The sequence below is a fragment of the Alexandromys fortis genome, unplaced genomic scaffold (genome assembly GCF_014885135.2).
Source record: "Alexandromys fortis isolate MF-2015 unplaced genomic scaffold, M_Fortis_MF-2015_v1.1 scaffold_4, whole genome shotgun sequence".
Taxonomy (NCBI): domain Eukaryota; kingdom Metazoa; phylum Chordata; class Mammalia; order Rodentia; family Cricetidae; genus Alexandromys; species Alexandromys fortis.
The window spans coordinates 23,382,533-23,405,208 of NW_026067944.1; the positions used below are offsets into that span (position 1 = coordinate 23,382,533).

At 35.9% G+C, this 22,676-nt stretch overlaps 1 protein-coding gene across 1 annotated transcript in view; it reads right to left on the bottom strand.

The window, feature by feature from the left end:
• The window catches only part of Stxbp5l (syntaxin binding protein 5L), a 208,717-nt gene that overhangs the window by 37,884 nt on the left and 148,157 nt on the right, over nucleotides 1–22,676 (bottom strand). Inside the window, exon 20 of the mRNA XM_050148905.1 lies at nucleotides 16,688–16,753. Within this exon, the coding sequence (XP_050004862.1) occupies nucleotides 16,688–16,753 (66 nt within the window). The remainder of the gene's footprint in view (nucleotides 1–16,687; nucleotides 16,754–22,676) is intronic.

A 22,676-nucleotide genomic window follows, 5' to 3' on the forward strand; every position in this document is an offset into this window, starting at 1 on the left:
ACTTGGGGAGGGGAAGAGTGCCTGGATGAGGGATTGATGAAGAACTTCCCTAATAGTGATGCTAATAACAGGCCTCTTATGCCTTCAAAATTCTTCAGCTTTTCTGTGAATAAACTACTATTCCCCTGTCTGGGGTTGTATCTCAGATTGCGCTAATGAAGGCTGAGCAGAGTAGGTGAACACATCTAAGTGTCAGAGAATAAGAGGCCAACAATATTAAGAAGTATATTTAGAGTGCTATTCACAGTGCTAAAGTGGCAGCGAGTCTTTCCCAAGCATTTTCAGATCTGTCATATGAGAGCAGGAGTCATTTACTCAAGAGGGGTAAACTGAGACAGCTGGTAAATGGCAAAGCAGAGTAGATTCGGTTAGAATAAAAGGTAACTTATGAAATATGGACTAAATTCACGAAGCTCTTTAAATTTTTCCCTTTTTATTGCTGATTAATCTAAAATATACATTCGATTTTTATTTCATAACATTAGTTAAAGATAGAAAATGGAGTTGAATCTTCTTACTACCTGGTAGACTAGCACAGAAGAGGACTGTGTGTGTGTGTGTGTGTGTGTGTGTGTGTGTAGATGTCAACTTCAACTTCACTAGATCTTAAAATTGATTATAATTAGATCTTTTTCAAGTTAATATTTTTGGCTCTTTGCAGGAGGTGTGGGAATATACAGCATATGGCAATTGATAATTCAGGTATTGACCCACCAGACAAATAATTATCTGATGGAGATAATCCTGTTTAGCAAGGCTTACAAGACCACTGTCTCTGAAAACTGGTTGCCTCCATCTGTAATTTCATGAGCCACTTCATTTCTTCCCTAAGAACAACTTTGGGTGTTTTCCCACTGCTGTGTGTTTTTCTCATGAAAATATTCCATCTAAGGGGTGCACATATAGCTGAGGATGGTCAGGAAGATGATTTCTGCTTAACTGTAAAATTTTGATGAATAGAAATATTAGGATATTTTACATTACTCAGACTGACATAGGAATCTCAGTCACAAAGACAGTCTTTTGTACAGATAGTTAATTTTAGACCTCAGAACAAATTCAGAGCATGCTGGTTGCCCCTGGAGATGAATATCTGGTTGCTCGTAGGGACAAATACACGAGGTCATTTTCACAGGTATTTTTGCTGATTCAATGTCAGGACTTGAAGCAATTTTAGACACAACTCCCTGCAAGCATGGACCTTTCTGCACATACCCCCCAAACTCAGGGTCCAGCTAATTAATTGTTAAGTCTTGAATTCCAACGTCATTTTTCTGTCTGGGAACCCTAACTATTTGAGCTACATGCATGGCTAAACATTACTCCCTGGCCAGTTCTACAACCTCCCTAGCCTAAGGGAAACTACTTGACTTATGTGTTACGACATTGGGTTGGGCCCTGAAAATGTAACTTATAATTGTTCAGAGTTTGGTTGTGAGAGGAAGAGCAGCAGCCACGGTGCAGTGAGAGGAGGAGCAGAGATGAAGGAAGGAGCGGCAGCGGCGAGAGAGGTGGTGGTGTAGAAGAAGCTGCCGAGGAGAGTAATGAGAAAAGAGCAAGAGAGATTTTTCAGAGAGAAAGTTTCACAAAATGTAAAGGCAAATTTACCACCAGAAAGCATCTGTGTTTCCTTATTTTTCCCCTCAGATCAAAAAGTCTAGCCCAAAGAAAGAGGAAAAATTTTTCCTAAGAAACCCTTGCCGCCTTTGTGGGTTTTCTTAAATACCCTGCTGTTGACTGGGAGGCTGTCTCCCAAGTTAGCTACAGCTCTTTCTTGATTAAAATTTTCATCTCACAATGTTTCATTAATAATGAGGGCATTGTATTTCTGTTGTGAGTATTTAGAAGTATATGATTTTGTTTTTTCTTCTTTTTGTCAGGTATAACAGGCTAGTATGTTCTAAGGCACCAATGTCTTTTTAAGAGTAACATCACACACTTGGCCCATGATGACTTATTCTCTATTAAATGTACTAGGTCACATTGTTCTTATTGCGCAACCTCACACAGAACAAATTCATTTTGGAAGAACTGCTCAACTGGTTTATAGAAAATCACACAGAAAAATATGATAGCTAATTTAGGTGGGTCAGGAAATATTGTTTCAACTAACAGTTTGATCTCCTATTCCTCCCTCTCTCCCAGGAATTAAACCTGGCCTCATGCACGCTAGGTAAGAGTTCAACCTGTTACTTCTGTGCTATAGCACCAGCTCTGTTTGATTTCTTATGACCCTAGCCCTATTTGGCTCTGAGCAAATTATCAGGAATTTATTGCTATTCTTATTGTGCTGTGGCATATTTTTTAAAAATAAAAACAAAGGCAAGAAAACTCAAAGAATTACACACTACACAGTTAAATTTTATTCTATGTTGATTATACCTCAATACACCTGACATAAGAGAAATAAAATGCCAAGGAAAGCATCCCCACAATTTACTCAGTCCACACTTACTAAACCCTATCTATTGACTTGGGTTCCATTTTTATTTCATTTGAGATAGCTTCTCATATAGTCCTGCTGGCCTCCATAGCTGAGGATGAGCTTACTTTTGGGATCCCTCCTGTTGTGCTTCCTGAGTGCTGTCATGGCAGGTACTGCACCACCACACCTAGTCTGCGCTGTGCTGGGGATTGGGCTCGGGGCTTCATGCATGCCATGCAAGCATTCTGTCAACTGGGCTATGTTCTGGCTGATTTACCTAAAGTTTTTTTTAAGTAGAATCATTATGCGAGAACAATAAATAAGTAAAAGGACTTGCCTATAACAAAATACATTTATAAATTGAGGTTTAAAGGTCATGTCAGCAGATTATAAACTTTTGTAAAGCTATTATTATTCATGCTTCCTAAATTTAGGTTTAAGTTTAGTGACAAGGCAAAGCAATCAATTTGAGCTTATCATAATTTATGCCAGAATGAGTTAATGTACTCAGCCCTTAAATATAAACAGAATTTTAGACATTAAAGTATAGTTTTGTTTAGTTGTCGTTGTGTGTGTTTATAATAGCATGACTTTTGACCACATATAATATCCTTTTTCTAATTCTTCATTCAGTTTAAAGTCAGTGGATGGTGCAGTGTGGTTCATCATATGTAATGACTTCAAATAAATCTCAGCCACATCTTCCTTTCACTAGCTGAATCAACAATGTATAAACAGGTTAAACTCTAAATCAAAGTGTTAATGGCTACCATGGCTTTAAAGATAATATATACTATAAAGAGAGAGATTAGAAGTTTCCAATTCAGGCCTGCTGCTCAGATGTTTCTTGAACTAGATTTATTTTTTGATTTCTAGTGAAAGATTTTGAACTTGTTATAGCTAAGCCATAATGAGCATTTGCAAGCCTAGAATGATCAAGAGCAACTAACTTACTCTCCTTAGACCATAGATATTTGTATAGAAGCCTGATATATACTGTGGCAAACCTACATTCTAACACGGATAAACATTTAAAGCTAAGATATTAAGTAATGCAGTGATAGAAAGTGCCTGGATAAGGTTACATTTTTCTGATTTCAAAGTCATACCCTTTAAACTGAGCATCATACACAGTCTTCTTGACATAGAAAGCACTACCTAAAGGGTCTAGACATCTTCTAGGAAACAGAGACCTCACATTAATTTAAAATAAAAGTTGACTTGATGAAAATGTTTATGATGTTTATCTGTGTACTTACATATTTATTGATTAATTGACTGGTTCAGTATGACAATTGAATTTCCCTTGTCCTAATCCACAAACTGAGAGGACCGACACACCAGATATGTATATGGGAAAAGTTAAAAAGAAGCATTTCGGGTCACCATGCCATGAAAGACCTGCTTTCTTCAACTGTATTGCCATAACTGCCCTCCTACCCTTTAGAGAGGCTAAGATACAGTGGGAAGAGAGTTACTGTCATGAGAATTTGCCTTAGCACAAAAATATGTATTGCCATCGATCTTATACTTTATATTTCTATTTAGATAATATTAGTTAATGAATGACTTAATTTCATATACTTCTTCACTGAGTATTAAACTTCATTTCTGATTAATTTAATATATATTTCAAATTATAAATTCCCAGAAATACCTCAGTTTTCAATCTGTTTTTTAAACCTTTTACAATAGGAGGCCAAATGATTTGTTACCATTTAATCTAGATCAAGTACTCAGAAGCCTGTGAGGCTTGTCGATCTAGGCTTGCGCCAAGTTGTTGCTCACAAGGCATCCTGGAGTGAGTTAAAGAACGTTTCTTCTCAGCAACCTTATAGGGTTGCTGTAAAAATCAAATCAAACAATCAGGACAAAAGTACCTTATTTGTGCTCAAGTACTATAAAAGAAAAATTACAGTTTTTAACAAACTAGTTTATTACATTAATTATATGAACTACAACAATAAAGTAATTTTCAAAATAGTCTTTTCCCAGAACTTAAGTAGTGAACTATTTTCTTCTGCTATTTCAAGAAAGGTATATTTATCAAGTTCTTTTTTAATGTTTTTGCTAAATAGTCTCTTCATAACTCAGTTACTTCTTCCTCGTAGCTCAGCCATATAATTTTAATAGTGATTATTTTGTAAATGTCATTTTTTTCTCATTTAATGAATGAATGATGGTGGTGGGGAGATAGCTTTGGTTTTCAAACCAAATATAAATAATTGAAATTTTACTTCTTTCCATTGAAATACTCTGAGCTTTAACTTGCTTACCAGAAGATTATATAGAAGCTACTGTCTATAAAGCTTTAACAAGTGCTTTTGTCTTCCCTGGCTACTTGAGATCCATAAGATGAATAACTCTTTAAAGTTACAAATCTGGCCATATCCACTTTTTAATGACTAACTTAAGAAGGGTAGACAGACTGTTAAGTTGGTTTGGGTATCAGGGAGCAGTTTTGGGTTTTGAGGCCCCTGCAAAGGATTGGGTTGATCAAACCTGTGAAGGACAATTCTTCAAGAAAATGTTCCAAAGTAGCAACACTTTGATAGAGTTGTTGGGATCACCAGTAGTTGTACTGGGTACAGAAATCAATTCATTGGCTTAGAAAGGCTCATGGTGATTCTATAATAAAATCTCACTTGTTGGGGGGACATTTAAATTTCCTCTGAATTTCCTGGTTGTCCTGTTCTACTTTCTTACAGGTTTCATGAGGTTATTCAGCCGTATTTTGTTTAAAAAAAATTCTGTGGAACATTTCAAGATCAAGACAAAAGCCTTAGGAATCCCTACTTTTATACTGTGACATAAACGTCTCTGGTTTGAATAAATGCTTCTAGCAACATGTTTTTATTTGCCATGTTTTGACCTGTGTTTTCAGCACAACAAATGAAAAGCAAGTCTTAAACTGGGAAGGAAACTGGGAAGAAACAAGTCTTTTATTTATTCACAGAAAAGATTTTCACCTTCACCTGGCAAGTGGTGTACTTGATTCCTCTGTCTCCCAGCTGGCATTTCATTCCTATAAAAGCCTGGTGCTGCCTCAGGAGTTCTGGTGGCAAGTCCTAAGGGAAGGGAATACAAGACTATTGGCATATGATTTCTCAGCTCTAGTGAACTAAGATATATCTTAAAGGTCAGTTTCCTAACGACTACACGGGAGGTCTGTGTGCTCTCCTGGGCTGGACTGTGTGTGTGCATGTAGTACTAAAACTGGGCTACTGAATCTAGATCAAGTCCAAACCCGAGAAAAGACTGAGTTGGCCCATCCATTTTTTTGACTATTTTATGACACCCCTATTATGATAATTTAATAAAGTTTAATAAGATAAATATCTGTCAACCTAGTTTTCAGTGGACTTGGTTACATATTAAGTTTTTTGTAAACTATGGAAAATAGAAATTATAAGTTTGATGATAATAATAGAAATAGAAGGAGTCTTGGGACCTGATGGGGATAGAAGAGGATGCTCTCCTGGGCACAGGATTTGAAAAAGGGTCCATAGTCAAGAGAAGATACAACCCTAAAATTAAAGGGTTAATGAGCTTCCAACTCTGTGTCCCAAAAGTGGGGTAGGGGGTAGAATTGAATACTAGGACCTACCCAACTCTCTTGGGAGATGAACTTATACAGGAAACATTACACAACATCATCTGCTGAGTGAAAAGCATTTCATAGCTTTAAAAAAGCATTAAAATTTAACATTATTAAAATAATACATGGACTCTAGTTCTACTTGTGATGAAGTATGTTTACTTTCTGTTCTTATCTTTTCTTCAGTGGATAGCCTAATGTCTATCCATGGAAACTGAAAATAGTCATTAAATTGTTTAGTAAATGAACTAGTAATATTAAAACCTTATATTATCTTAAATAATGAGAATATGAGATTCCAGTTGACTTGCGATTCTATAACTCCCAGTCTCCATCCTATTCTCTTTTGCTACCTCAAGGAAATACTTCACAGTCTGATCCTTTATCTCTGTTATTTGTAGCTTATTAAGGGCTAAGAGATTTTGAGAAAAAAGAAAAACTATATAAATACTATTTTCCTTAGTTCTAGTTTATCTTATTCCAATCGACTAACATTGAATATTTTCACCAGTTTTAGAGGATTTAACGAGGGGTGGTGGTCTAAGACTCTCCAATGATATTGTTTGTGGGGAATACTACTGAAAAAAAAATCTAAAATTTTTTTCATAGAGAAAATACTGTATCTATCCCATTTAGGAAGATGCACTCAATTGTCATTATTAGTACTAAAGTGATAAATTAATTCATAATAGATAATTTTACCTACAATAAACAAATATGGAGGTAGTCAAAATTGTCCTGGTTTGAAGTAATCTACTTGATTGCATACAAGCCCCTCTAGGTTACCCTAAGAACAGCAGTGCAGCGGAGTTTCCAGAGGTGTCCTATCTCTCATAAAACAATAAACACATAGGAAGAGGGATACAGGTAGGATGCTCACACCCTAAACCTTTCAGCAATTTTCTCATAATTATAAACATTTTAAGCCCTTATCCCTGAGATCAGAAACAAAGAAGCTACTAACATCACATCTATTATGCATCATAGCTATAGGGAGGACTTAAACAACATTTTTTAGAAGACTTTGTTTTTTTTAGAAATAGAAATGCCATTAACACTGGGAATATAATTAAATATGCAGATAATCCGAAAGAATTTATAAAATTAGAATTTGTAAATTTAACAAGTTGCTGGAAACAAGTGCAATTTGTAAATATTAATTGTTGTTTTTGTACTTTATACAAAAATACCTAGAAAATTAAATGACATTTATAATAATTGAAATATCAAATACAAAAGAAATCTAATTAAAGATGAACAATACTTATACAGCAAAAATTAAAAATCACTACTGAGATAAAGAACCCACGCACAAAGGGGAAATTCAATATTTTTAAGCATGTGAATTATACCTGATTGATCTATAACTAGTGAAATTGTAATAACGATGTAAACATGTTTATGCTGTAATAAATTATTTCTAAAAGTTACAAAAACTAGAATATATAAAATAATCTTGAAAAAGGCCAAAAAATTTAGAAAAACTACACTGTCAACAATATTTATGAAGCAATATTAATTAAAACAGTGTGGTCTGAAAAAGTGGTATAAATTATATTTAGGATGGAAGATATAACCTATACACACATGCACACACATGAACACAGGTAAAGTCCACTGAATCACAGCCAAATCTCCACTTTCCTGTAGTGAAGGAAAGGGCAGTTTCCAAACAAATCTCACTTATCCATTGGATAGCTAAACAGCTCTTTCCTCATATTAGATACAGAACAAATTCCAAATGAAAGTTAATATGAAATATAAAACAATAAAATTCTAGATGATAGTGTCAAAAGTTATTTCATGATCATGGAATGGGCAAAGATTTTCTTTAAACAAAACCTCATAAAGTACTCAAATAAAATAAAGCATTGTCAAATTGAACTACATTAGAACTAGCACTGACTTTCAATCGTGCCACAAGGACATGTGCTCAACTATGTTCATAGCAGCATTGTTTGTCATAGCCAGAACCTGGAAACAACCTAAATGACCCTGGACCAAAGAATGGATAAGGAAAATGTGGTACATTTACACAATAGAGTACTACACAACCGAAAAAAATAATATCTTGAATTTCGCAGGCAAATGGATGGAGCTAGAAAACATCATTTTGAGTGAGGTAACCCAGACATAAAAAGATAATTAGCACATACTCACTCTTGTGTTTTTTAAACATAAAAAAAAAAAAAAAAAAAAAAACAGCCCACAAATCACAATCCTAGAGAACTTAGACAACAATGAGGACCCTAAAAGAGACATACATAGATCTAATCTACATGGGAAGTAGAAAAAGACAAGATTTCCTGAGTAAATTGGGAGCATGGGAAACTTGGGGGAGAGTTGGAGGGGAAGGGAGAATCATGGAGGGGAGCAGAGAAAAATGCAGAGTTCAACAGAAACCAATAAAAAAAGAAAGTAAAGAGAAAGCTACAGAGAAGAACAAGATATTCTATACTATATGCATGCAGCAAAAGACTTCAGTCCAGCACCCCCTCACATACATGCAATCAATAATAAATTAATACGAAAAAGTTAGTGACCTAATCGCAATGAGGAAAAGAATTAAATATCCTAAAAAGGAAGATTAATAGTAAGTACATTTAGAACTCGTCAAAGTCATCAGACATTAGAGATGTGCAATCTAATTTAACCCTACAGTGAGAAAAGACTACATGCACTTCAAAACAACAATAATTTTAAAATTAATTGCCATAAAGTTGAATATCAGGAAGTATATGAAAGAATGGACCTTTTGAGAACTTTAAGTGGAAATAAATTGGTATCACTACTTTAAAAAACTCTTTTACTAAATCTGCACATTTGCATAATTGACATTCCCCCAGTTCTACTTCTAGATACATATGCAACAGAAATTAGTAGATATTTCATTAAAAATGTAGAATATAGTCATATCAGCTCATTTATAAAAGCCCCAAACCACCAAACATTATGCTACATTGAGGCATAGTCATATAATGAGCTATTACATAGCAAAACTATCATGTTGTAACAGAGATGGATAGGATACACACACAGAGGGAAGGAGGGAAGAGAGGAGAGATAAACAAGAAAAGTAAACAGCATAAGATTTTATTTATAACGAAACCTCACAATTTTGCTTTATGGTAGTAAACACATACAAGTGATAATACACGGAGCTAGGAGAACAGTAGGGCTGTTGAGATCAGAAATAGAGTTATACACATTATGTTTTCAATTGGGAGTTTTACATGTTTATATTTACTTGTTAAATAAGTCTGGCTGATATTTTAAGATGTGTAAACACTGAAGCTTATGTACTATAATCTAAAAATGTTTAACCAAAGAGTTAGGGTTAAGTTATTCTCAAATTAAAATTAGAAAAGCTTGAGTTATGGTATTGATAATATAGGTAAAACTTGTGGAAAAAACATAACATGTAAAGTAAAAAAAATACTGACTGGTAAAAGTTATACTTTAAATGGATAGATATGCTTTACAAATATCAACATATAAAAATGATATAATAAGTAAAAAATACCCTGAGCAATAAAAACATAGCAGATAGAAGGAAAAGCAACAAATATATTGCTATACAATATTTTAATTTACTGATTTTCAGTTCTTGGCAGGTCAAGTAAGCAGAATATAAATGGCAACACAAGAAATATAGTAACACTACTACTACTGAATGCTATGAATTCACTTAGAGTAACTTGGGTCAAAAACAAAAGAAAAAGGAAAAGGAAAAATTCCCACTCCATTCAGGGAAGCAGGTAGGTTAACCTAAGATTTTTACCTCCTTCTCTTCTCTTCCAAGTCCAATGCCCAAGTCTCATCCTCAGCCCTTTAGGAGAGCTCCCCCTCTTCTCTGCCCCCATCTCTGGTAAATCACACAGCTCTTCCCTTCAACTTCTGTCCCCAGACTCATTGCTTTATCCTAGCCTCCAACCCCAGCAGGTATCCCCTGAGAACCCACAGGCCCCTCCTGCTGGCTAAGAAGGTAGGTAGCAGATCATTCACCTCTCTCTCTGTTCTTCCAAACCCAACTCTCCAAACTCATCCCCAGCTCTGTAGCAGATCACCCGCTGTGGCGTCTCTCTCCAATTTCTGTGCCCATTTCTAGGGGACTAAGCAGATCCAGGTGGAAAACCCTGCTCTCTTCCCTTCTTTGGACTCCCTCAGTTCCTCTCCTAGCTCAACCCCATTCCTAAGTGTAGGATCCCAATACCTAGAAATAGCTTTTACCTAGAACCCTCAGTGACTACACCTAGCAGGATCCTGGAAGAATTTTCTACCAGGCTACACACAAATATAACACTCTCCTAAGAACCAGAGAGGGCAACAGAAACTAAGGAACAAAACACCTACCCCACAAAGACAAAACCAGATATCAGCACCCAGAATTACAATTTCCCCAAACTCAGATGCTTATATGCCAGTGTAAAAACACAATCAGTAATAGCCAGGACAACATGTTTCTACTAAAGCACAACAAACCCAGCACAGCAGGCCCTGAGTATTAGAGCATACCTGAAGACACGACAAAGACCTTAAAACAGCCTTTGTAAGTATGATAGATGTCCTTAAAGAGGAAATGAATAAATCAATTAAACAAATCTAAGAAAACACAAACTGTGGGAGGAAATTAATAAAACAGTTCAAGACCTGCCTGAAAGGGGGGGGGAGAGGGAGAGGGAGAGGGAGAGGGAGAGAGAGAGAGAGAGAGAAAGAGAGAGACACTCAATAAAGAAAAACAAAGTGAGGGAGATCTGGAAATGAAAGATTTAGGAATGTGAACAGGAACCTTAGAGACAAGCCTCACCAACAGAATACAAGAGATTGAAGAGAGAATTTCAGATATGGAAGACATGATAGAAGAGATGGATAGCCCAATCAAAGAAAATGTTAAGTAAAGAGGAAGGAGAAGAAACCCAGGTCAAAGGCACAGGAAATATTTTTAACAAGATCATAGAAGAAAATTTCCCTAATCTAAAGAAGGAGATGCTTATCAAGGTATAAGCTTACAGAATACCAGAAGAGAAATTCCCCAGCCACAATCAAAACACTAAACATACAAGACAAAGAAAGAATATTACAAGCTGCAAAGGAAAAGGAAAAGTCACATATGAAGACAGTTGTACTCAAATAACACCCGACTTCCCAAATGAGACTCTAAAATGTAGAAGGCTCTGGACAGATGTTCTACAAACTACTCTAAGAGACAACAGATGATAGTCCAGACTTATACCTAGTAAAGCACTCAATTGCAATAGATGGAGAAAACAATGGAATACTTGGCTTAAAACATGATGTCTCTATCAAATCCCTACTCCAGGGCTTAGAGAACCCTGTGGAAGAAGAGGCAGGAAGAGTGTTAAGAGCCAGAGGGGCTGGAGGACACCAGGAAAACAAGGTCATCTAAGCACATTAGGACTGTGTCAATGTGAACTCAGAGACTGAGGCAGCATGTACAGGGCTTACACAGGTTGGCAGAAGATGGGGTCCCACTGCTTCTGGACACAAACCCAGACACTATCTCCAAGTGATAACCATTTGCAAATGAAAATTTAATTTTCTTGCAGGGAGTCTCACTGGGAAAACTACTCTTAAGGTTAGGCTACATGGTCAGGAGTACATGGCAAACAGAAAATAAACTGAACAGCATCTTTAGAGGGTCTTTGTTTTATATCTCTCCTGGTATTTTCCTTTCTCTAATTTATTTTTTCAAGACAGGGTTTCTCTGTGTAGCTTTGGAGCCTGTCCTGGAACTCGCTGGGTAGACCAGGCTGGTATCGAACTCAGAGATCTCGCTGCCTCTCCCTCCTAAGTGCTGGGATTAAATGCATGTGCCACTTCTGCCTGGCAAACATTTTATATTTTTCATTTTAAAATGTTATTTATTATTTTTACCCAATAGGTCTTTTGTGTATATATTATGACTTTCAGTTTGGTGTTTTTATGGGATTCCTGAGTGTGTGTACAAGTGGGTCTCTGCATCTATATCTGTTTCTTGTACCATTTTCTTCTGTTTTGGCCTATTTCAAATGGTTTGTGCTTGTTTTTTCTTTTATAATGTATTATATTAAAATGTATTGCATTACACTCCCTTAGACGTCTGTTTGCTTTCTAACAAGAGACAGAAAGGGTCCAGATGGGAGGAGAGGTGGGTAGAAACTTGAGAGGTGGAGTGAAGGGAAACTATATTCAGGATATATTGTATAAAAAAACTATTTTCAATAAAAGGAAAAAGAACTAGAATATTTCACAAAATGAATTTTAATAAAATAACTATTATAAAATAAGTGTGATATATTTAGTGTGGAATTCAAAGGGAAATTTAGCACTGAATACTTATAGGAATGTTTAATAAATAATGAAAACAGAAGACTTAAGTATATACCTAAAAAGGTGAAAAGTAAAAATAAAGGAAAAGGAAAATACAGGTAATTAATAAAGATAAAAGCAGAAATTAAAAGTTAAAAAGAAACAAAATAAAACATTATTTAAGGCTAATCAAAAATGTCCATAATGGAGAGAAATTTCTTTAAAGAGAAAGGATAATTATGCAAAATAAAGAATACATGAAGCAATTGTTATAAAAGAGAAATGTTACTTAAACTTCAAAGAATAAGTAATCGCAACAATTACTTAACCCTTGTGCAGAAGAAAGGAGAAAGGGCATGGAGATGGCTCAGTCTGTAAAGTGATTGCTCCACTAGCATGGGGACCAGAATCCTGGGTCCCCAGAATGCATATCAAAAGCTGGATGTCATGGCTTGTCTTGATAATCCTAGAAGCAGAGATGAGCAGGCATCTGGGGCCTACTCTATGGCTAGCTAGTCTATGCTAATTGGTGAGCCCTAGGTCCCAGTGAGATACTCTGCCTCACAGAGCAATGTACACAGCTCCTAAGAAAAGACCACTGAGGCTAACCCCCTGGCCTCAACATGCAAGTACACAAATATGCATTAACACCATGGTGATATTTTGTGTTTTAACAAATAAAGCTTGCCTGAAGATCAGAGTGCAGAGCTAAACCACTAGAGATCAGGGGGCACACACCTTTAATCCCAGGATTTGGGAGACAGAAGCAGAATGATCAAGGCCACCCTGGGCCACAAAAGATTGAATCTGTATAAAAGAGAAACAGAGCTCACACAAAGGTGATAATTGCACTTGGGATCCCATGCCTTTAATCCTAGCACTAGGGAGGTGGAGACAGGAATGATATGGTTGGGTAGGGAAAGGAATATAAGGAGGGAGGAGACAGGAGCTCAGTGCAATCTGAGGCAACAGTCTGAGGCAGTACAGAAGCATTCATTCTGAGGATGCAGTTGAGGGCAGGATCGCCCCTTTGATCTGAGCATTGGAAGATGTAAGAACTCTAGTGGCTGGCTGTTCTGCTTCTCTGATCCTTCAGCTTTTACCCAGATAGTTGACTCTGAGCTTTTATTATTAAGACCAATTAAAAATCATGCTACAATGTACCCACAAAACTCTCTTCTCTCTCTCTCACACACACATATACACAGACAGATAAATAGAAAGAGAAAATAAAAAGGTAAACTATAAAATATTGATCATTTTTATATAAAAATGTTCAAAAGAAGAAATACAATGAACAAAATTAAAAGCTAAATTGAGAAACTATTTGGATTTTGTATTAAAAAATCAGTATCAATACATGACAAAGTTCTACAATATGGATACCTTATTGCACAGTGTACAAAAAATTGTTTTTAAATATATGTAAAAAGGTTTTGAATATAACTTATAGCACATAAACTGTAAATTGATGTGGGAGAATTGTCTGTATTCTGTCAATCATGTTTTAAATAAACGCTGATTGACCAGGCAGGAAATATAGGCAGGAAAGCCAGACAGGAAGTAGAAATGATGCAATGAGAACAGGAGAATTCTGGGAAGGAGGAAGTTGATTCCTCCCACTCCTGCCCAGACTACTGAAGAAGCAGCATGTAATCTGCCCAGCTGAAAAAGGTACCGAGCCACATAGCTAGCATAGATAAGAACAATGGGTTAATATAAGCTACAAGAGCTAATAAGAGGCTAGAGCAAATGGGCCAATCAGTTTTATAACTTATAGAGATCTCTGTGTGATTTTCTTTGGGGCTTGCTGGCTGTGGGGAACCAGGTGGGACAGAAAACCCCAACAAGCAGGCCCCCTTCATGTTACAGTAAATTGTAACATATACATATCCCTTTAATCTATTAATCATTAGTTATAAGTGAAAAGCACAACCATTATTTGAATGTTATTTAGGACTTGAGGACAGAAACATGGGAATATCTACAAAAATTAAACACGGATGGCTCAGCGGTTAAGAGCGCTGCTTGTTCTTCCAAAGGTCCTGAGCTAAATTCCAAGCAACCACATGTAATGAGTTCTGGTGCCCTCTTGAGGAAGACACCTGTTCAGTTGTCCTCATCAACTTAGACCATGAAACCCAATATGGACAAGTCCAACAGAACTGCCATATATGGGCTGCCCATGTATGCTTCAGCACTGCCAGGGCATAAATTTCATTCATTTCATATAATCTTTGACCACCAGACCCCAATTTTACAAATTTATCTCTTAGATACATTTACACAAATTTAAAATTTGGTTAGGTTTCTCTCTGCATCAGTCTGTAGTAGCAGAAGATAGGTAACAAGCTCAATGTATTTGATAGTTGAACTGATTAGATAAATTGTGATATATACATCCAATTAAATTTTATACAACTATAAAACTAAAGGAATGGTCAATTTAGTGATATGGAACACAAACTATACTGAAAGTTGATGCAAGCATGATTATAATAATCTACATAAAAGAGGACTAAAATGGATGTCTTTTTTGTTTTCAAACATAAACTGTCTAGAAAAATAAATAAAAATTTAAAAATCATATTTAGCTTTTCAGTAAAATAGAAATGTACAAAGCAGAAGGAGTCAATGTTTATTATTCAAATTCAAATTAAGGAAGGGAATTTCAAGTTTGGTTGGTACAACAATCTGTTATAAGACATTGAACTATATGAAAGATTGTTAGTTATAAGAAAATATGACCAAAGTAATATTTTAAGGAAGTTAATTCTGCAATGTGATATGGAGAATAAACTGTAGGGAAGTTTAAAATGCAAAATCATTTGCCAGAACATTTTTATGTGACTCTAGGTATGAGGCAATGATTTCTTAAATTACAATGGTGTCAATGAGGATAGGAAAAGAAGGGTGTATTAGGAAAATCAAAATAAAATCAATATGGGGCTGGAGAGATAACTCTGTGGCTAAGAGCACTGCTCTTGCATAGGAAGAAGTTTTGCTCCCGGCATATACATGACTGCTCAAACTACTTCTTGATATTTGCAGTATCAGATCTGATTCCCTTGTCTGGCTTCTGCAAGCTTCTGTACATATGTGGTACACATATAAAGCAATAAAATAAGAATATGAAAAGATATTATTAAAAGAAAACTTCACATAGGACGCAGAGCAAGGAAAAAGAATTAGCAACTTGAAAAGGATACAATTTGAAGAAATGTAAAAAAATTTAAAATCCAAATACACGATTTAAAAAGCATTATTAAAATTCTAACATTTCCATATACAATAAATAATGTATATAAAAAGTAGTGATATCTTTTGCTATTCTGAGAAAAAAAAGTTTTTTATAGTGCTTGGGCCCAAATCTAGGGCCTTGTACCTGCTAGGTAAGTACTCTACCATTTATCTACACCTCAGTCTCTTCTTTTGATTATTTTTATATTTCTTTTAAAATTTCTTTGGTTTTTTAAATTGATTTTTATTGAGCTCTACTTTAATCACTGCTCTCCTTCCCCCTTCAACCCTCCCCCAACGTCCCCATACTCCCAATTTACCCAGGAGATCTTGAAATTTGGTAGGAATGGATCTATCCACTATCTAAGATATACACAAAACTTTATCTGCTGTTATATTATCATTATAGAAAATTCATAATTGCCAGATGGTGGTGACACACACATTTAATCCCATCACCTGGGAGGCAGAGGCAGGTGGATCTCTGTGAGTTCGAGGCCAATCTGGTTTACAGAGCGAGTTCCAGGATAAGGCTCCAAAGTTACAGAGAAACCCTTTCTCAAATAAAGACAGGAAGGAAGGAAGGAAGGAAGGAAGGAAGGAAGGAAGGAAGGAAGGAAGGAAAAGAAAAAAGAAAAGAAAATTCAGAATAATTTTCAAAAATTTGTGAGATAACATATAATCAGATTTTTTAAAAAATAGACAACCACTCAGAATCCTACCATGCTGAGATATTTATTAATTTATTTATGTGCTTTCAATATTTATCTCTAGGAGTCTCTTTCCTTGTGGTGTTACATGAACGCTTAGTGGTCTCACACTTTGTCTTGAAGATGTTTTATTTCATGCCATATTAGACTTCATTTTAATTTATCAATAAATAAGCATGCCATGAATAGTGACCCAGAAGCATGCTATAATTTTTTTCTGCACCTATAGTTTATATTTCTCACAAATTTTACTACTCCAATAGATGATAAAGTTTTGTATATTTGGAAACAAAGCTACTTATGAACAAATTCCAGAAACTGAATTAACTACTAATTTTAAAAGAATTATGAAAATGTATCAAAAAATACTATAGTAATTACCAGAAGCTTGAAAAATACCATTACCTGAAGTGGGAGACTTGCAGCGCTCAAGTTCCAGGGGAACTGGACTATCATTCAGCTCTGTTAAGCCTGAAAATGTAATGGGGGGGGGGAGAGAAAGAAAAGAGATAAATTTGGTGACACTTTATAGGTAATTCTTTGTAATTGCTTCAAACTTTAACCTGTGAAAACTACCCTATCATACCCATCTTACACAAATTATTTTGAAAAACCTCTGATACAGGAATGTATAAATGACAGCAACTTATTATATACAAGGAGTAATTAAACACAGATTGTATAAAAATAAGAATTCTTTTTATTATTTACACTTAACTACTTTAATAAATGACCAACTTCCTTAACAAATATACCAAGAATAATGGAAAATAGAAAGTGCTTTAAAAGACTTAATACGATCTCCTACTTCAGGAGGTATTGATTTTTAAAAAAGATCTTTTAAGAGATATTACAAATTTAAAAATTTTATAAATTTTTTAGTATTATGTATATATAACTATATACACACATGTATATTATTTAATGTCATCAAGTTACAACAAGCACTATCATTCTTTTATTACTAGTATTTCTTACTTTCCATTTTATCACTTTCTGGACAAATACAAGAGTAAGGCAGGATGGATTAATAAATGGTTTGTGGTTCTCACGATCTGCAGTTCTCCATTCTTATTCATAAAATATCCATCATAGCTTCCTGTTCTTGATGAATCAGCTCATGTATTTTCATTTGTTTATAATTGTTCGGTTGGCACGTATAACTACGTCTGCACACCCAGAAATATTTGCGGGGTATTGTGAACAGTGACATGTGACGTTGTCGCCTCTTCTTTATGCTGTTTGTGTCACGAATGCCAGAAGTGCCACTGTGGTGGCAATGTAACGTGTTTCCCATAGGCCTATGTGTTCGAATGGTAGTCTCAACTATGGCACTGTTTGGGACGGCTATAGAGTCTTTAGGAGGTGGATCCTTGCTACATGAGTATGCTACTGTGGAAGGGCTTTGGGATTCTATACTCTGTCTTTCCTGTTCTCTTTCTGCTTCTCACTTCTGTATAGCCTCCTGCGTCTGCTACCATGCCTTGCCATGATGGACTGCAGCCTTTCTACAACTGTAAGGCAATATAAACCCTTCCTCTTTCATGTCGGGGTGCCATAGCAACAGAAAAGAAATGAAGACAAATTTGTATCAAAAGATGGGCAATTGCTGTGGTAAGCAATTACCCAGCAAAGTAATGTTCTTTAGGCCTTTGTTTCGAGGAATATGGAAGTTTTGGAACTTTGAGCTGGAAAAGAGCTGAATGCTGTAAGCAGAGCTTAAGTTGGGGCTGTCCTAGTAGGAACTTGGAAGATAGGAGTGCTAAGAGGAACACAGAGTGCAAAGCTCATGAGAAGCAAGGACTCATCAGGAATGGGGCAAGGGATTTTTGTGTGATTTTGATTACGGAATTGCACACACTCTGCCCATGTCCTGAGAATTTGCAAGAGGCTGCATTAAAAAGTAATAGACGGATTCTTCTGGTAGAGGAGATTTTAAGGCAATGTAACATTCAGTTTGCACAGTTTGTTGTGAATGATTACACTTACACATGTTTACAATGAAAAAGAACAACGAGTGCGGAGTTAAAGAGCACTAGGAAGGAGTTAAAGGGATTTGTCTCCTGCTCTGCATGGGGGACAGCAGGAAACGTGTTCTGACCTCATTCACCAAAGGCTCCAACTCACAACAGGAGAGAGTACAAGGGATTTCCTGCTCCTGGAAGGTCAGACCCTAGAGGAGTGGTTCTCAACCTGTGGGTTGCAACCTCTTTAGGGGTTGAACAACATTTTCACAGGGGTCACACATCCTGTATATCAGATATTTACATTATGGCTTATAACTACAGCAAACTAAAGTTATAAAGAAGCAGTGAAAACATTTTATGGTTAAGGGTCACCACAACATAATGACCTACATTAAAGGTTACAGCATTAGGAAGTTTGAGAAACCACTGCCCAAAGGTTTTTTCTTTTAATTTTTAGCTCTGGCATGCAGAGGATATTGTAACTGTGTTCCAAAGGGACTATATTCTATTTTAGCTGGAAGCAGAACTTGGGAGTGTTAGCCATGTGGTACTGGTTTAGGGGGGCCTACATGAGAGATACAGGACTGAGGGGATCATGGATTCGTCTCCCATGGTTTTAACCTTTGAGGCTAGGCAATGTGTGGCAGGGTTGCATAAGTACATGAAGGCCTTCAGGGGCCATTGTGTGACGATGAAGCCCAAGTTAGGATGGAGTGAGTGATGGAGACCTAAAGATGTTGAATATGCAAGAGCCAAGGGATACCTGCCAAGGAGGGCCTCATACAGAAGTACAAGTTGCCCTGGACAGAGATCATACTGCAAGAAGCACGTATGTAGGGGTGGAGTCACCTCAGCCCTATGAAACTAACGCTCTAGATACGGCACATGGAGATACAGGGCTTTTGTGTCCTTGCTGGGTTTTGCTCTTACTTTGGGCCAATCTATCCTATGTTCTCATTTCTCCATTTTGGAATGGAAATGTATGCTTTGTGCCATTGTTAAATTAGAAGAATGAAATTAATTTTACAGAGAGTTGCACTTAGGAGACTACCTTGAATCTAAGAGGAGTCTAAGACTCTTCTAAGATGAGACCTTTAAACACTGGTATAATTATTAAAGTCTCTGGGGATTTTCCAAGTTGTACTAAATGCATTTGCGTCATGAGATGACCATGAACACATGGGGGCCAAGGGCAGAATTTTATGGCTGAAATGTAAAATGTCTCCAATAGGCCCATGCATTGACTGCTTGGTCCCCGCTGGTGGTGCTGTCTGGGAAGGTTAGAGAATCTTTATTGGTGGAACCTTGCAGAAGGAAGTGTGTCCCTGGGGGAGAATCTTGAGGTTTTATAGGCTGGCTCCTGGGTAGCTGCATTCCCTGTGGCCACACCTTCCCTGCCATGGTGGACAGCATCATCTCCTGAACTGTAAGCCGAAATAAACCCTTCCTCTCCTAAGTTGCTTTGTCGGAGTGTTTTATCGCAGCAGCAGAAAATAAACTGGCATAGGAACAGAAAAAAGAATCCTCATAGAATTTGCAACTGAAAATGTAGTGTCATATTATGAAAATGTGGCTTAACCCCTATGTTCACAGGTGAGAAACTATAAGATCAAAGAGTAAATACTTTTTGCGTAAACAAATTCACAGTTGTAAATCAACGATAGAGCTTAAACAGAAACAAACCTACAATTATAGTTATTTGTCATTTATAGGCAGAGCATGTTCTGAGAGACATATCCCTAGATGATCCTGATATTGTACACACGTCACACATTGCACTTATACAAACCTGGGTGGAATAGCCTTTAAAATATTCCTCCTTGTCTGCACACTTTTAACAGTATGTTACTGTACTATTGCCACTGTGACACAATTGTGAGTGTGTTTCTAAACATACAAATGGTAGGGTCAAAATTCAAGGTCACAGGTCTGGGAGGGGGAGGACCTTGGACTTCCATAGGGCAGGGAACCCTGACTGCTCTTTGGACTGGAGAGGGAGGGGGACTGGGAGGAATGGAGGAAGGGGAGGTTGTAATTGGGATGTATTATTGCATACAAGAAGAATAAATAACAAAGAAAAAATTGAATGAGTGGATCTTTTGTTAACCACAATTTATGCTAATAGTTTTTTTTTTTTTTTATGGTCTGAGACACTCCTTCTTTCCTTATCCCTTTTCCATTTACTTTTCTTCCATTCTGGACTTTCTGCATTCAGGTGTCTATTTTTGCCTTTTTTTTTTAACTAGTTCCCTTACACTTACCATCTCCTTTTCTTTATAGTTAGCCTCTTGTTTCATTTTCTTGTTTTCTCTTACTTACAATTTGAGGATATCCTGCCATTCCCTAATCAGAAAAATCTCATTTGGTGAACATTGAAAAACTGGAAACTCAAAGTATCCCTTTTTGTATAATTATATGTTGATGCACAAGCAAATGTTTCTAGCCACACTTTACCTTAAATGTATCTTCAAACTTTCTTTGACTTACATGGCATACAATCAATTTTAACCTGGCAACGTTTCTGACATTCTCAGAAACAAAGCTCAAGGCACTAACACGCAGATGGAGTTTCAACTCAATGACTTCCATACAATGATCATGATGGTGGAAGTTACTTAACCATCTGCTTTTCGATTGTATCACACGTTAATCATAAAACATATCTGATATGTCTGATAAACGTATCTAATATGTCTAATAGTTATAGAGTTCTTTTACAAGATCAACTCTTTAAATGGGAGTAGAGATGATGACTTTTATGCTATTTTATAGGTGAGAATAAATCTCAATGATTTAAGTATCTCCTTTAAGATTACAATAATTAGTCAATAAGTTGAAAAAAGTAGAACTTGATCTAAGTTTGAATATGTGTCTACAGCTTGTTCCAAAGCATGATGCTACTTTCCACAAACAGTAATTTATTAAATATATGGATTTTATTTAAGTTATAAGATTGTATTATTTTATGATACAGGAAATTTGCAGGCATGGATTTAAAGGCTTATAAAAGGCAATATCTCATACCCTAAGGAAAATGGACCAAAAAAAGATTAAAACTAAGATATTTCATCAAAATTAAAATTGTAATGTTCACATGTGAATATGACATTATTTCAAGACCAAAATTGATATGACAGAATAAAAAATAATTTTTTTAGATATTTAAGAGACATTTATGGAGTATTTTACATAATTATAAATTTCAAAGATATAAAAAATAAAATGGGGGAGGGGGAGGGAAAGGGGAGGCGGCGGTGGGGAAGAGACAGAAATCTTTAATAAATAAATTAATTAAAAAATAAAAAAATAAATTCAAATTGTTTCAATTTCGAATGTTATTTTATTGATAATAGGTAATATGAAGGAAAGAAAAAGCTTTTGATTATAGAATGATGGATTTGCTTCTCAATGTGACCAAAACTTTAAGAGGCAAGAGGAGGTACAGGATAACATGGTGGAAAGCACAAAGATCTTTTTAGTGCCTCATTGAGGTGAGTTTGCCTGACTGTCCTTTAGGATTTGAAAAAATGAAATTCATCTCTTCCAATGTTAATTTTCTCATCGACAGAGGAATGTATCAACTAACCCATATTTCCTTCAAAGAGTTATAATGGCAATTAAAACTAAACTGACTAGCATAATAGTTGCCTAAGATCATCAGAAAACACAGATAATTACATTATGAACTATAACAGTGGAAAACTTATAGTTAGGTAGTAGCAACAAAAATAATTGTATGGTTGGGGATCATCACAATATGAAGAACTGTATTAAAGAGTCACAGCATTAGCAGTTGAGAACCACTGGACTAGTCCAATCAGAACTGGATAAACTGTCCATGTTGTCCCTTCCCAGATAGGGACAACACAGACATCCATTTCTAAAGGTGAAGAGAAATACTTCATTTACTATCTCTCTTTTAGTAATATAGGACTATATAAATACAATCAGATTATATCAACTAAAAATTCAAGCCACATTTTTATACATTTTATTTCTAATAAATAGTTTTGAACCATTAAGCCACATTTTTATACATTTTATTTCTAATAAATAGTTTTGAACCATTAAATCAACACCATTCATGACAGAAAATATTTATCATTGAGACATCTGATTCCAAGTCTGAGAGCTATACGAGCTGCCACAGAGACCAGTGGTAGAGACTGGAATTCCTACTTAGGTCCTGTATTGTAAGGACCAAGTTTTACTTCTCTTTTGTTTATGTGCATCTCTGGTTAGAAAAAAATCTGAATCATTTCAAAATTCCAATCAATCCAGTATTAACAAGTCTTAATTCTCCTATTTATCTAACACGAGAAGTTCCCTGACTGTTCATGCAATGAGATAGCTTTCTGCCACGCTCTCTCTCACTCCATAATCATTCATTTCTAAGCTCAGAGCTTGTACTGGATGTAGAGGTCATA